Genomic DNA, 14,222 nt, shown 5'->3' with positions numbered 1-14,222 from the left:
AAAAAAAAAGACAAGAGGGGGATACAAAGTTCTTCTCACAGTTGAGGTCAACGCAGGAGCACTGAACAGGTCTCAAGCTAGAGCCTGACATTTGTATTCACGAAGTCAATGGCAAAAGGTCAGGATGAAGGAGATATGGCTGAGAGTCAGTTCAGGAGAAAAATAAGAGAAGTCGTTGGGGCTACTAGGTGCAGTCTGCTTGCTTAAAAACAGACATAGTGTAGAGCTGAGCTGCTTTAATGAAACCAGAGCCTCCCTTTAAAGAGGGAAAAAAACCATCACATTCTCTCCTGCTGCTTTCAGACCACATCTGGGCCATTTTGCCCACGACAAAGCAATCCATTTTGAGAACAGTAGTGACTGATGAGAGAATTAGAACAGAAAGGATTCAGAATCTGCCACATGCAAATTATTTTGACCAAGATAAGAGAAAGCTTTGGGGGAACAAAAGAGCTATCTTCAAATATTTAAGAAGCCAATCATGTTACTCTAAAGACCAGAATGAGGAGAAATGGGTAGGATTTGGTTTTGTTCTGATAGTGTTGTTCAAGCACTTGGCAAGTGCTGAAATGGGAGCAGGATTTGCTCACCTCTGGGACTTCATCATCTACTGAAGAGATGAAGAAGAACAATTGCTAAGAGTTATACAGGCTTAGGTGTGCCAGGTGTTGGTGTAAGCAGCTTACAGGCGATATGTCCCTTGTCCCAGGGTAGGCACAGTCACTTCCATCCCACAGCATAGGCAAGGGGTCTGGTAAGAGGAGCTTCTCTGCAGTTATTCCCTGGGGGCATGGAGGACAGTGATGGCTCTACCAAGGGGACTGGAAGTCAGAGGAGGTCACCTGAGCTTGCCCTAAGGGACAAGGAGGAACAGTATAGGGGTGGAGGGAGGGGGCCTGGGTAGCTCCATCTTCTCAACATTTAGCCCAACCACTGCCACCACCCCCAGCTGGTACAAACCACCCTCATCTCCTACCTGGACTGGTGCAGTAGCCTCCTCCCTAGTCTCCTTGTTGCTGCCCTATAGACTGGTATCTGCCCAGAGCCAGAATGACCCTCTCCAAGCCTGGGGGGCACATCACTCCTCTCTCCAAACCCTCTGGGACTGCATCTTATTCAAACAAGAGCCACAGTGGCCAGCCAGGGCCTGTAGGATCTCACCCTGTCCTCTCTCATGTTCCTCTCCCTGCCCCTCCCTCTGTTCACCCCTCCCCCAGCCACACCGGACTCCTTGCTGCTCCTCTGCTCTGCCAGCACACTCTTCCCCAGGGCCTTTGCATCCACTGTGCCCTCTGCCCAAAAGTCCTTTCCCAAGGAACCACATGACTGACTTTCTTGCTTCCTTCCAGGCTCTGCTCACATGTCAGCTTATCCGTGGGGCCGTCCCTGCCACCTTATGTGCTCACCCCTCACCTCCTCCCTGCTCTGCTCTACACTGCTTTACTTTTCTCTAAAGTACTTACCACCATGTGGCATCTTCTCTATTCATGTATGATATATAATATACACTATATATACTCTATTGTATATCATTCCTTGGTTTACTGTCTGTCCCCATCAGGATAGTAAGATTCAGAGGGCAAGGCTTTGTTTTGTTCCCTGCCTCATCATCAGAACCTAGAACAGTGCCTGGCACATGGGAGGCCCTCAGTGAATGTGCCATGCTGGGATGGATGAATGAGCAAGTAAGCTAGGACTGGAGATGAAGAGAGGCCTGGCACCACCCAGCGTCTCCTCAAGAACGCTGCCAGTGGGAAGACACTACTGACGTTTCTAAACAGTAGGATGGCATGATCAGATTTGGTTTCAGGATCTTAGGACTGTTCCAACTGATGAGGAAGAACTGAATGTTTATCAGAGCCAGCCATCAATGGATTCAGCCATTTTGTCAAGTGGTGAGCTCCTCGGAGCTAAGAGGATCTGAGGCTCGTGCAGGGACTGAAGGAGGAGAGAGTCCTTTTGTGTCCCCAAAAGGGCATTCAAAGCCCCATTTGTGTCCTGAGAAATCATGATTTCCAACCGCTCAGCTTCTTTCCAACACCCTGAGGCCAACCGAGACCCTGGTCGAATTGGGGTCATTGAAATGGAAGGCAGGTAGGCCAAATTTTAGTGGAGCACTTTCACCAGCTCAGTCTTATCCCAGCGCATGAGTTGCCTCCTCAAGAGTGACAGTCCCCACCCAAGAAGTCCTCCACTCTTTGGAAATCAGGGAGTCCCTGGTCCTGGTGTGTTCAAGGTGGTACCAGGGCGTCCTCTGTCAAGGGATGTACCAGTTAGGTTTTGTTGTGGTGACAGACCACCCCAGCATCTCAGTGGCTGACAGCAGTGTCCTGTTATGACAGAGCTCAGCCGTCAGAGCATCCCCTGTGTTGGGACCTGCTATTCTCATGGCAGAGGGCAGGAAACGGAGAGAAGCAGAGCCAAACCACATAATCACACTCAAAGCTTCTGCTGGGACATGGCCAGCTTCATGTCTACTGACACCCCATTGAACAAAGCATGGCATAGACAGTGGGTGGGATATGTAATCCTGCCACAGGGAGAGCGACCGCTCAGGAACAATAATTCAACCTGCCATAGAGGTGTTGTGTGCAGAAGGATTTCTGTTTTGAATAAGCCATTGACCCATGCAACTCATGGGACTCCCTCTGCTCTAATACTTCAGAATTATTTTGAAAGTCAGTTGCAAAGCTCTCTGCGTCCATCTCCCTTCCTCGCGTTACAGGCCCAAGATGCCATGATGTGTCTGGAAGGCCCTCCAGGGAAGCTGGCCTCCCCACCCAGTTACTCTTTCACTGTCTCTCCTCCTCCTGGACAGGTGGGTGGCAGGCCCATGGAGCCCCTGCTCAGCGACATGTGAAAAGGGCATCCAGCATCGGGAGGTGACCTGCGTATACCAGCTGCAGAATGGCACCCACGTCACCACACGGCCCCTCTATTGCCCAGGCCCCCGGCCAGCACCAGTGCAGAGCTGCGAAGGCCAGGACTGCCTGTCCATCTGGGAGGCATCTGAGTGGTCACAGGTGGGTGCCCAGGCTGCCTTCTCCACAGGGACCCCAACATGGTGCCTTTCCCTCTGTGGTATTTGTGACTCAAACCCAAGTATCACAGTGCTTGCCAGCCCCCAGATAACTAAGAAAGATGTGTTCTAGCTCACATATTCTTAAATTCCATCTGAGGTGACAGTATGGCTAAACAAACATGGGTAATGTGTTTTTGATCATATATATGTTTTTGACAATATTTACCACAGTTCGATCCCATTTCCTATGAAAATTCTCATGTAAAGATGGATGGATGGAGGGATGGATGGATCGATCGATCGATCAATAGATGGATGGATGGATGGTTGGTTGGATGGTTGGATGGATGGATGGATGGATGGATGGATGGATGGTTGGTTGGTTGGGTAGATGGATGGATGGATGCATGGTTGGGTGGGTGGGTTGGGGGGTAGGTTGGTAGGTAGGTAGACAGACCAACTGACTAACCAACTGACCTTCTTATTTTCTTTTGATGTATGTATTTGAATTCTGGTGCAATCAGTTGGGAAGGCTCTGTGCCAGTCTTTGTGGATTGTAAGAGGCAAGCAGACACTGGGAGGGACAGTTTTTAGTGTACAAGTTGGAGTCACACATCTCATGCCATAAAACATTTTGGAAAGAGGTCAATTAAGCCTTAAGTTTTAACTTGAAAGACTGATTCTGGAAATATTTTATCTTTGGTAATATCATCCTTCAAGGCTTTGCATTGACTTTGCTTTAATATTTTGACTGTTTGGCCATAAAATAAAAAGCTGAACAAAGGGCAAGTTTCCCTCAGGTCCTCCATCAAATGTGTTCTAGGAAAGTCAGAAAGGCTAAATCCAAGACACTCTTCAGTGTGGAAAATATTTTTAAAGTTCCTTTTTTATTGCCAAACAGTTGGAATTATTTTGAATAAGAAAGTATTCAGCCCATTCTTAATGAACGAAAAGTTTGCCCTTGGCTACTCTGAAATGGGGTTTACTTTTCAGACAGATCTTGACATGTACCCGTTAAAGACCTGAGTCTTTAGCCTGCCCTTTATGATATTTTAGGGAAAAGAGAGAGTTTAAAATTTTTATCTTTTATATGTACTTAGGACTGTAAGTGGAACAGTCAAGGGACCTCTTTTAGGGAGGGGGACTACTTGCTGGAGGGGTAGGGTCAGGCATGCAGTCTCACATCCCCACCCCCACCCCCGCCAACCCACCTTGAGCCTGAGGTTCTTGATCACCTGGTTCTTGATCCAAACAAGATTTATGTTTTAATCAGATCAAAGCCATAAATTTTCCATTCAGACTCTTTCTCATAGAAAAAAAAAATGTCCTTACCAAAATAACCAAGCCTGACATTATCAGCTATCACCATAGCATTAAAGAACACCAGACTGGAAAATGTGAGACAACTGAAGCAAGATTTAAAGAAATCTCTCTAATTTCACATCTCTATCTCTGTGTGTGCCTGATCCTAATGCTGAAATAGTATCCATACCAATCAGTCTCCTTCTGGCTCACCCTAGGCTCGAGCCAAATGCCTCTTTCTGAACAGTCAACTTGGAATCAAATCTTGCCCTCATTCACGAGATGCTCACCAAACTGGTATTTCTACTGCTTCACCACATGCTGAAGCCCCTTTAAAGATTTTATTTATTTATTTGAGAGAGAGAGAGAGAGAGCACAAGCAGGAGGAGGGGCGGAGGGAGAGGGAGAAGCAGACCCTCCACTGAGCAGGGAGCCCACCATGGGGCTCGATCCCAGGACCCCAGGATCATGACCTGAGCTGATGGCAGATGCTTAACCGACGGAGCCACCCAGGCGCCCCAGTGCTGAAGCCCCTTTAATGTTCCTTCTTCTGGAAATAAGTGGGTTTAAATTTCTCGTGGCAGAGAAATTTATTTTATTGAGGAGGCTGCCTTTACATGTAGCCAGCAGTGTTGATCACCCATACTGTCTACCCCCCAGCTTCTTCCCAGCTTTGTTCGAATGAGGAGCAGATACCAGGAAGGAAGCAAAAGAGAGTGACTGTCTCCTGTCCTAGGTCCCTCCAGAGGAAGCCCCACCTTCTGGTCAGAAGGGCTGAGCCAGCGTTTGGTCAAGAAACAGGCTAGACATTACAGTGTTTGAAATTCAAGGGAAAGGAACAGGGAATGCAGAATAGAGTAAGACAATGCAGGAAGTCTGGCAGAAGTGGTGAGTAGGCTTCTAGTTGAAGAAAGAGCGTGGGTGTGGGTGCGTGCGAGGGAGGAGCCCACAAGTCAAATGGTCAAGGCAGAGCTAATGAAATGGTCAGGGAGCATCACCATGCAGAGAAGCAGAGAGATTGACCTTCAGCTCGGTAACCCAGGCTCCCAGCAGTGGCCCTCCCAGCCACAACCCATCCTGCCCAAGACGGTGACGCCTGCTCTGGACTGACCCCTTGCATCCAAGATCCTATAAAGCCGACCCCTCACCCGCACACAGGACCAAATGCGCATGTTCTCCAGCTCCCCCCAGATGACACCACAACCAGTTCTGAAGTATGTGTATTTCTTCTAAAACAAGCCAATCTAAGTTAGTCTCAGAAAAAAAAAAGAGAGAGAAAGAAAAAAAAGCCTCGGAGAGCTAAATTGAACTCATTGGAAAAATAAAGCTACATAACATTTTGGGATAAATGTTAATAATAGAACTATAAAGAACAACTTTTGTCCTGTAGGTGCATTTTCCCAGGGGACACAGTGGAACTTTTTTAAAAAATCAAGTTTGCTGTGGCTCAAGAATATCTGCTGTATATTTCTGGTAAATCAAGCAAGTATGAAAGCAGACGCTCGACTTGTGAGGGCTCCATTTTGTGCCACCACAGTGCATGGGCTGTCCCCGCCATAGCTCTAGGACCCAGCTGTTGGGAGCCTGGGGCTCACTGTGTCTGTACCTCTTGGCAGAATACAGCCTTCAGGCCAACATCTCCGCAAGTTACGTGTTTGCTTCCATGGTGGAGACAGGCAGGGCTTCCGTACCCGGCAAATAAGAGAGAGCTCCCTGGGTTTGCAGGACGCGTCACCTCCTCTTGCTGGCCGGATCGTGCACAGTCAGTCCCATCCTCACAAGGTCACAGGTCTGCTCTGCCTGGGCTTCCTTCTGCTTTGTTTTGAGGTGGCTAAGCAATCTCGGAGCCCGGCGAGGTCCCTCCCTGAGTGCAGGGGGAGCACGCCAGGAGCAGGCTCCAGATACACCCCGCAGGTCCACCCTGTTCACAGCTGTCACCCCACCGCTCACCCCTTCTTCTGTGGGTCTTGCTGCCTGAGGGCATGGGAATCTTGAATTCTCAGGGCTCGCACATGATTTGTCATTCCTCAGGCCCTCTTTGGGTCCCTGCACCACACTTTCTCTTGCAGTGTCTCCCGGGAAGTAGGTAAATTACCACAGGGACCATTGCTCAGTGATGCTCTTGGCATCCACACTTAACACAGTCACTGTAGCTCTCTACAAGAGCTTGCCGACGGCCTAACATGAAAGTCACCTGTGGGTTGGGTTTGCATCTCCCCGTGTTCCACCCTGAGCCTGTCATTTTGCCCCAGGCTGGCCCAGGCAGCGTGCACGGAGCTAGAGGCCAGCTCGGAGGAGTCAAGGGCCTCAGACATCTTTGCCTGGGTGTCCTTACCTGGCTTCCCCTGGCCCCGTCCCCTGCTCTGCTCAAGGGTCCACCAGCATTTGCCCCTTGAACTTCTCCACTGCATCAGTCTTTTGGACCTGGTAGCAGGCCACTAAATTCCTAGTTTGGTCTTCTGGTACCTGGACCTCTCCCCACTCCTGTGGCCCTCCCCCCGTCACTGGCCACTTGGCTGGAGTCACAGCTGGGACCATGTGCTTCAGACTCTAGAAGTCCAGCAGCATCCTCATCCTTGCGTCCGCGGCCCTGGGGCTGGCACATTGTTGTGACTTAATAGGCGTTGATGACCTTGAGCTGCACCAGACCGGATCAAACATCCAAACCGTGTCTTGCAGTGCTCGGCCACCTGTGGCAAAGGGACGCGAAAACGAACTGTGACGTGCACCAACTCGCAAGGAAAATGCGATGCGTCCACGAGGCCCAAAGCAGAGGAGGCGTGCGAGGACTACTCGGGCTGCTATGAGTGGAAGACCGGGGACTGGTCCAAGGTGAGTCCGGCGGGCCTGCGTCTCCACCCTGCCTGCCCGCGCGGGAGCTCTGCAAACAGGAGCTCAGCAATCACGTGGGCTTCCATTGCATGAGGCAGTCCCAGGCTACCCAGGCTACCCAGGCAAGTTCGCTTTCTATCCAAGCTCTGCACCTGCCCATGACCCTGTGCCGTGTGCATTCAGAAGGAAACCGAATGCCTCCCAAAGTATGGAGCAGCGTGCCCCGGATCCCAGTTGGCTGCCCTGTGCTGTGTGCGGCCTGTGCCCCAGCATCCCTCGGGGGGCTTGGCCATTGGCCATCACAAAAGCCTCGTAAACACGGAGGGGCCTTGGCCGAAACGGACGTGGAGGGGGGTCAGGGGCAAACAGCACTTCCCTTCACTTTCAGGACCCCTGGGTGAGGGTCCGCACAATGCATGGGCAGGCAGGCGGGGGCTCTGGGGGGGGCAGGCAGAAAGGAAGAGCCATCTTCTAGAGCCTGGCCTGCAGCCCGGGGTGGGGGTGCAGAGAGGGTGAAAGAGCACCGCAACGTAAATCAGATGTGAAAACTTCTTTGCTGTTCAGCTCTTCTTTTATTCATTGCCCTAGTATCTGTGAACCCATTACCTCTGAGGCCTGTTTCCTGGGGGGAGGGGGGAGCTGAGGTAAGTACCGCTGTCCCACATGAGCACCGGCCAGGAGGCCTGCCAGGGAACCTTTTCCCAAAAACCAGAGAACTTCTAGGGACATTCGCTAACGTCTGATTTTCTAAGGAAAATTTCTAATGGCAGCAGAGGGTGTTTGTGTTTCTTTTTTGGTCTTCACAACTGAAAACTCCCCGTTCACTTCTCTTGATGTCTCTTCACCCCAAGTTTGCAGACTGGGTGGCCCGAGGGCCCCCAGTTTTTGCGTGGCCTGCGTGATATCATAAACATTCTGGAATTAGCTACTAACATTTAAAAACAGGGCGATTTCGCCTGAAAATCTGGATTTGGGGGCCCTTGTCTGGAAATCTGGCAACATGGCGATGTGTCCTCGTCCTCACTTGGCCACTGTGACCTGGGGCCAAGGAGGCCTGGTGCCTTTCCCCAGGCCCTGGCCCTCCTCCAGCCCCCCACACTCCTCTAGCCACTATGCGTTTTGATTTAGCTGCCTGGCCCAGGCAGTAATTTGGTTTGGAAGGAGAGATGGTTTGGCCATTAGAAAGCAAAACTTACCCAGATCGGGTCCTCCCAGAAATGCCACCTCCCTGCAAATGAGAATACAAACTCCTCCAAACTCCTGGAGGGCACAAAAGCCAATTTCTCAGGTTCCAGTTTGCCAGCTATGCTAAAATGCAGCTTCTGGATAACTGCGAATTTGGGGAAGACCAAAAACACCTCCTTTTTATTTACTCCCTGATCAGAGATCTGACCAAAGCAATAGAACCGGGCCAACAGTCCAGTTTCTCCATGAATGTAATAACACGTAGAATGGAGTTGCCAGGATGTCTTCCTTTGGAGGAGGCTTCACTTGAACTTCACTTGAAGGCTCTTGCAAAAATGCCATTAGAACCTCGAGTCCTGTGAGAGAGGCATCAAGGGGCTGAGTTACAGCTCTGACTCACCATTTAACGTATCTTAACCTCTCTGGCCCTCAGTCTCTTTATCGCTGCAATGGAGAATCATTAACGCTGGCCCTGCCTGTTTCTCAGAGACGCTCAGAGCTTTCAAGGCATTAATATCTGTGACTAAGCGCTTTGACAACTCAGGCCATTTTTCCTGCCCCAAACCCAGCACCCAGTGTTTACGCTGGGTCCCCAGGAGGCACAGTCCCCAGGACTAACCTGTTCTGATCTCATCTAACTTTGTCTTATCGATCGGAGGGCCCAGCCTTTTATAGAACCATGCCAAGAAATGTTGTCTCATGGCCAACCATGTCGGACTCAGCTTGAGAAGGGTCACCAGTGTATCCCAAAGGCCCAGGGAAATGTAAGCGAGCTCTCAACAGTTTGGGTTCTGATCAATAAGAAAGCATTTTGGGAGTGTTCTGTGTCAGAATTGTCAGAAGACATAGAAGGGGAGCTCCCCAACAGAGTAAGAGGCAGAAGACCATTGTTTGGACTCCAAATGTCCAGGTGTGGACTGGAACAAAGCTGTCATTCTACTTGGGGAATTAGAAGGGTCCTGTGGTCACACCCCACATGCAGCCTATGCTAGCGAAGGGTGACCTCCATGGTCATAGATATCCCTGGGCAGGAAGCGGAGGGGAGGGGAGGGGTCAAGGAGGGCCTGGGCTGCATGCAGCCATCAGAGTTTGAGGTCTACCCCTGCGCCTCTGCCCTCCGACCAGGTCCTTGGCCCTGTTTTCTAGAAGAGACAGTAGATGCTCAGAGATTAAGTGACTGGCCCACAGTGCTCCAGCAGAGTCCAAAGTCTGAACCCCAGGTCAGAGTTCAGTCCATATGCGAAGGGCTCCGGAGGCCCCATGATGGTACCTTTGAGCCACAGCATGTCCTAGAGATGGTCATTGGCTCTCCAGAGCCTGGGTTTCTCCAGCCTCACCATTCGGGCTTTGAAGACCAGATGGACACTTTTGTTTTCTTAAGTACCATGAGCTTCCTGATGCGGAGAGTTGCAAAACGCCAGGAAATAAATGTGAGTCGTACCTGAGAGGCTCATCCCCGTGCTACCCCAGATCTGAGCTCACGCTCACCCTCCTCCATTGTTCAAGGGCCCCTCCTTGGTTGAGGAGGCCGGTTTGCCATTTAGCAAACTCCCCCCCACACAGTCCACCAGGCAAAGTAGAGCCTTTAGCTGGCCTGCCTCTTTATTAGCCAGGCCATGGTGAATAATGCCTCCCAGCTTTCTGGAAAGTAAGATATTGGAAGGCCACAGTGCCTGCTTTTTACCACAGCCAGCTTGATCAGTCATCCCTGGCCTTAAAAACAGGAAAGATTGATGGCATGTGATGATGATCTTGGCTGCCATCCAGGGGTGGTATCTGATGGCATCGGATTAGTGCACACAGAGCCTTGGGGGAGAGTACTCAGCATGGCAGGGGGAGGGGGTGGGAAGCTGCCCCCTCCCCAGCACATCTGGCCAGAGCCGGGGCCCAGGGCAGACTCAATCTACCAAGCTGAGAACTTGGTCACAGACCTGGAACTGGAAGTCCAGGTATGCACGAGCATACTGAGCAAGCGTGATGGGGCAGGGGCCGCACAAAACTCAACTGTTGGACCCCCACCCTGACGGTTTGCCTCACCACCACTCCCTCCTCCACAGTCATCACTGGGTGGTCTGGCCTGCCCAGCTGCAGAAATCTGTAGAGTACGGTTCTAGAAATCTGCCCGTTGCCTTTCCCCATTTCTTCTCTGGAGAGCGGAAAGATACAGTTCCCTATAGGGGTCCTTGTCCTCACTTGCTGGGCAACCGGCCAACATAAGTGGATTCCACTGGATGGATGGTACCCTGACATTTACACTTCTTTGGGTTAGATTTGCTTTGCCATTGACCTCTTATCTTCACTCTACAGCTTGTGGACAGTGCCCTTGTCACACACATGGCGTTGGTGCACTTTTATTTATTTTTATTTTTTTATTGTTATGTTAATCACCATACATTAAATCATTAGTTTTTGATGTAGTGTTCCATGATTCATTGTTTGTGCATAACACCCAGTGCTCCATGCAGAATGTGCCCTCCTCAATACCCACCACCAGGCTAACCCATCCTCCCACCCCCCTCCCCTCCAGAACCCTGTTTGTTTTTCAGAGTCCATCGTCTCTCATGGTTTGTCTCCCCCTCCGACTTCCCCGCCTTCATTCTTCCCCTCCTGCTATCATCTTCTTTTGTTTGTTTGTTTGTTTTCTTAACATAGATTGCATTATTTGTTTCAGAGGTACAGATCTGAGATTCAACAGTCTTGCACAATTCACAGCGCTTAACAGAGCACATACCCTCCCCAGTGTCTATCACCCAGTCATCCCATCCCTCCCACCCCACCCCCCACTCCAGCAACCCTCAGTTTGTTTCCTGAGATTAAGAATTCCTCATTACAGTGAGGTCATATGATACATGTCTTTCTCTGATTGACTTATTTCACTCAGCATAACACCCTCCAGTTCCAACCACGTTGTTGCAAATGGCAAGATCTCATTCCTTTTGATGGCTGCATAATATTCCATTGTACATATATACCATGTCTTCTTTATCCATTCATCTGTCGATGGACATCTTGGCTCTTTCCACACTTTGGCTATTGTGGACATGGCTGCTATAAACATCGGGGTGCACGTACCCCTTCGGATCCCTACATTTGTACCTTTGGGGTAAATACCCAGTAGTGCAATTGCTGGATCGTATGGTAGCTCTATTCTCAACTTTTTGAGGAACCTCCATACTGTTTTCCAGAGTGGTTGCACCAGCTTGCATTCCCACCAACAGTGTAGGAGGGTTCCCCTTTCTCCGCATCCCCGCCAACATCTGTCGTTTCCTGACTTGTTAATTTTAGCCATTCTGACTGGTGTGAGGTGGTATCTCATTGAGGTTTTGATTTGGATTTCCCTGATGCCGAGCGATGTTGAGCACTTTTTCATGTGTCTGTTGCCATTTGGATGTCTTCTTTGGAAAAATGTCTGTTCATGTCTTCTGCCCATTTCTTGATTGGATTCTTGTTCTTTGGGTGTTGAGTTTGATAAGTTCTTTATAGATTTTGGATACTAGCCCTTTATCTGATATGTCATTTGCAAATACCTTCTCCCATTCTGTCAGTTGTCTTTGGTTTTGTGGACTGTTTCTTTTGCTGTGCAAAAGCTTTTTATCTTGATGAAGTCCCAATAGTTCATTTTTGTCCTTGCTTCCCTTGCCTTTGGTGATGTTTCTAGGAAGAAGTTGCTGAGGCTGAGGTCGAAGAGATTGCTGCCTGTGTTCTTTAGGATTTTGGTGGACTCCTGCCTCACATTTAGGTCTTTCAACCATTTGGAGTCTATTTTTGTGTGTGGTGTAAGGAAATGGTCCAGTTTCATTCTTCTGCATGTGGCTATCCAATTTTCCCAACACCATTTGTTGAAGAGACTGTCTTTTTTCCATTGGACATTCTTTCCTGCTTTGTCAAAGATGAGTTGACCATAGAGTTGAGGGTCCACTTCTGGGCTCTCTATTCTGTTCCATTGATCTATGTGTCTGTTTTTGTGCCAGTACCATGCTGTCTTGATGATGACAGCTTTGTAATAGAGCTGGAAGTCCGGAATTGTGATGCTGCCAGCTTTGCATTTCTTTTTCAGCATTCCCCTGGCAATTCGGGGTCTTTTCTGGTTCCATACAAATATTAGGATTATTTGTTCCATTTCTTTGAAAAAAGTGGATGGTACTTTGATGGGGATTGCATTGAATGTGTAGATTGCTCTAGGTAGCATTGACATCTTCACAATATTTGTTCTTCCAATCCATGAGCATGGAACATTTTTCCATTTCTTTGTGTCTTCCTCAATTTCTTTCATGAGTATTTTATAGTTTTCTGAGTACAGATTCTTTACCTCTTTGGTTAGATTTATTCCTCGGTATCTTATGGTTTTGGGTGCAATTGTAAATGGGATTGACTCCTTAATTTCTCTTTCTTCTGTCTTGTTGTTGGTGTATAGGAATGCCACTGATTTCTGTGCATTGACTTTATATCCTGCCACTTGACTGAATTCCTGTATGAGTTCTAGCAGTTTTGGGGTGGAGTCTTTTGGGTTTTCCACATAAAGTATCAAATCATCTGCAAAGAGTGAGTTTGACTTCTTCTTTGCCGATTTGGATGCCTTTGATTTCTTTTTGTTGTCTGATTGCTGTGGCTAGGACTTCTAATACTATATTGAACAGCAGCAGTGATAGTGGACATCCCTGACGCGTTCCCGACCTTAGGGGGAAAGCTCTCAGTTTTTCCCCATTGAGAATGATATTCGCTGTAGGTTTTTCATAGATGGCTTTTAGGATATTGAAGTATGTACCCTCTATCCCTATACTCTGAAGAGTTTTGATCAAGAAAGGATGCTGTACTTTGTCAAATGTTTTTTCTGCATCTATTGAGAGGATCATATGATTCTTGTTCTTTCTTTTGTTAAGGTATTGTATCACATTGATTGATTTGCGGATGTTGAACCAACTTTGCAGCCCAGGGATAAATCCCACTGGGTCGTGGTGAATAATCCTTTTAATGTACTGTTGGATCCTATTGGCTAGTATTTTGGTGAGAATTTTTGCATCCATGTTCATCACGGATATTGGTCTGTAATTCTCCTTTCTGATGGGGTCTTTGTCTGGTTTGGAGATCAAGGTAATGGTGGCCTCATAAAATGAGTTTGGAAGTTTTCCTTCCATCTATTTTTTGGAACAGTTTCAGAAGAATAGGTATTAATTCTTCTTTAAAAGTTTGGTGGAATTCCCCTGGCAAGCCATCTGGCCCTGGACTTTTGTTTCTTGGGAGATTTTTGATGACTGCTTCAATTTCCTTAGTGGTCATAGGTCTGTTCAGGTTTTCTATTTCTTCCTGGTTCAGTTTTGGTAGTTGATACATCTCTAGGAATGCATCCATTTCTTCCAGTTTATCTAATATGCTGGCATACAGTTGCTCATAATATGTTCTTATAATTGTTTGTATTTCCTTGGTGTTGGTTGTGATCTCTCCTCTTTCATTCACGATTTTGTTGATTTGGGTCATTTCTCTTTTCTTTTTGATAAATCTGGCCAGGGGTTTATCAATCTTGTTAATTCTTTCAAAGAACCAGCTCCTAGTTTCGTTGAAGTGTTCTACTGTTCTCTTGGTTTCTATTTCATTGATTTCTGCTCTGATCTTTATGATTTCTCTTCTCCTGCTGGGTTTAGGCTTTATTTGCTGTTCTTTCTCCAACTCCTTTAGGTGTAGGGTTAGGTTGTGTATTTGAGACCTTTCTTGTTTCTTGAGAAAGACTTGTATTGCTATATACTTTCCTCTTAGGACTGCCTTTGCTGCATCCCGAAGATTTTGAACAGTTGTGTTTTCATTTTCATTGGTTTCCAAGGATTTTTTTAATTCTTCTTTAATTTCCTGGTTAACCCATTCATTCTTTAGTAGGATATTCTTTAGC

At 48.1% G+C, this 14,222-nt stretch overlaps 1 protein-coding gene across 2 annotated transcripts in view; it reads left to right on the top strand.

The window, feature by feature from the left end:
* The window catches only part of ADAMTS17 (ADAM metallopeptidase with thrombospondin type 1 motif 17), a 343,861-nt gene that overhangs the window by 313,004 nt on the left and 16,635 nt on the right, over positions 1–14,222 (top strand). For both annotated transcript variants that reach the window (XM_064569986.1, XM_064569985.1), the window contains exons 20-21: positions 2,819–3,023; positions 7,004–7,156. In XM_064569986.1, the coding sequence (XP_064426056.1) occupies positions 2,819–3,023; positions 7,004–7,156 (358 nt within the window). The remainder of the gene's footprint in view (positions 1–2,818; positions 3,024–7,003; positions 7,157–14,222) is intronic.

Source organism: Mirounga angustirostris, unplaced genomic scaffold (assembly GCF_029215605.1).
Source record: "Mirounga angustirostris isolate CCGP_5_RB_7025 unplaced genomic scaffold, mMirAng1.0.hap1 SCAF_9, whole genome shotgun sequence".
Classification (NCBI taxonomy): Eukaryota; Metazoa; Chordata; class Mammalia; order Carnivora; family Phocidae; genus Mirounga; species Mirounga angustirostris.
This window is presented reverse-complemented; position numbering and strand designations above follow the sequence as displayed.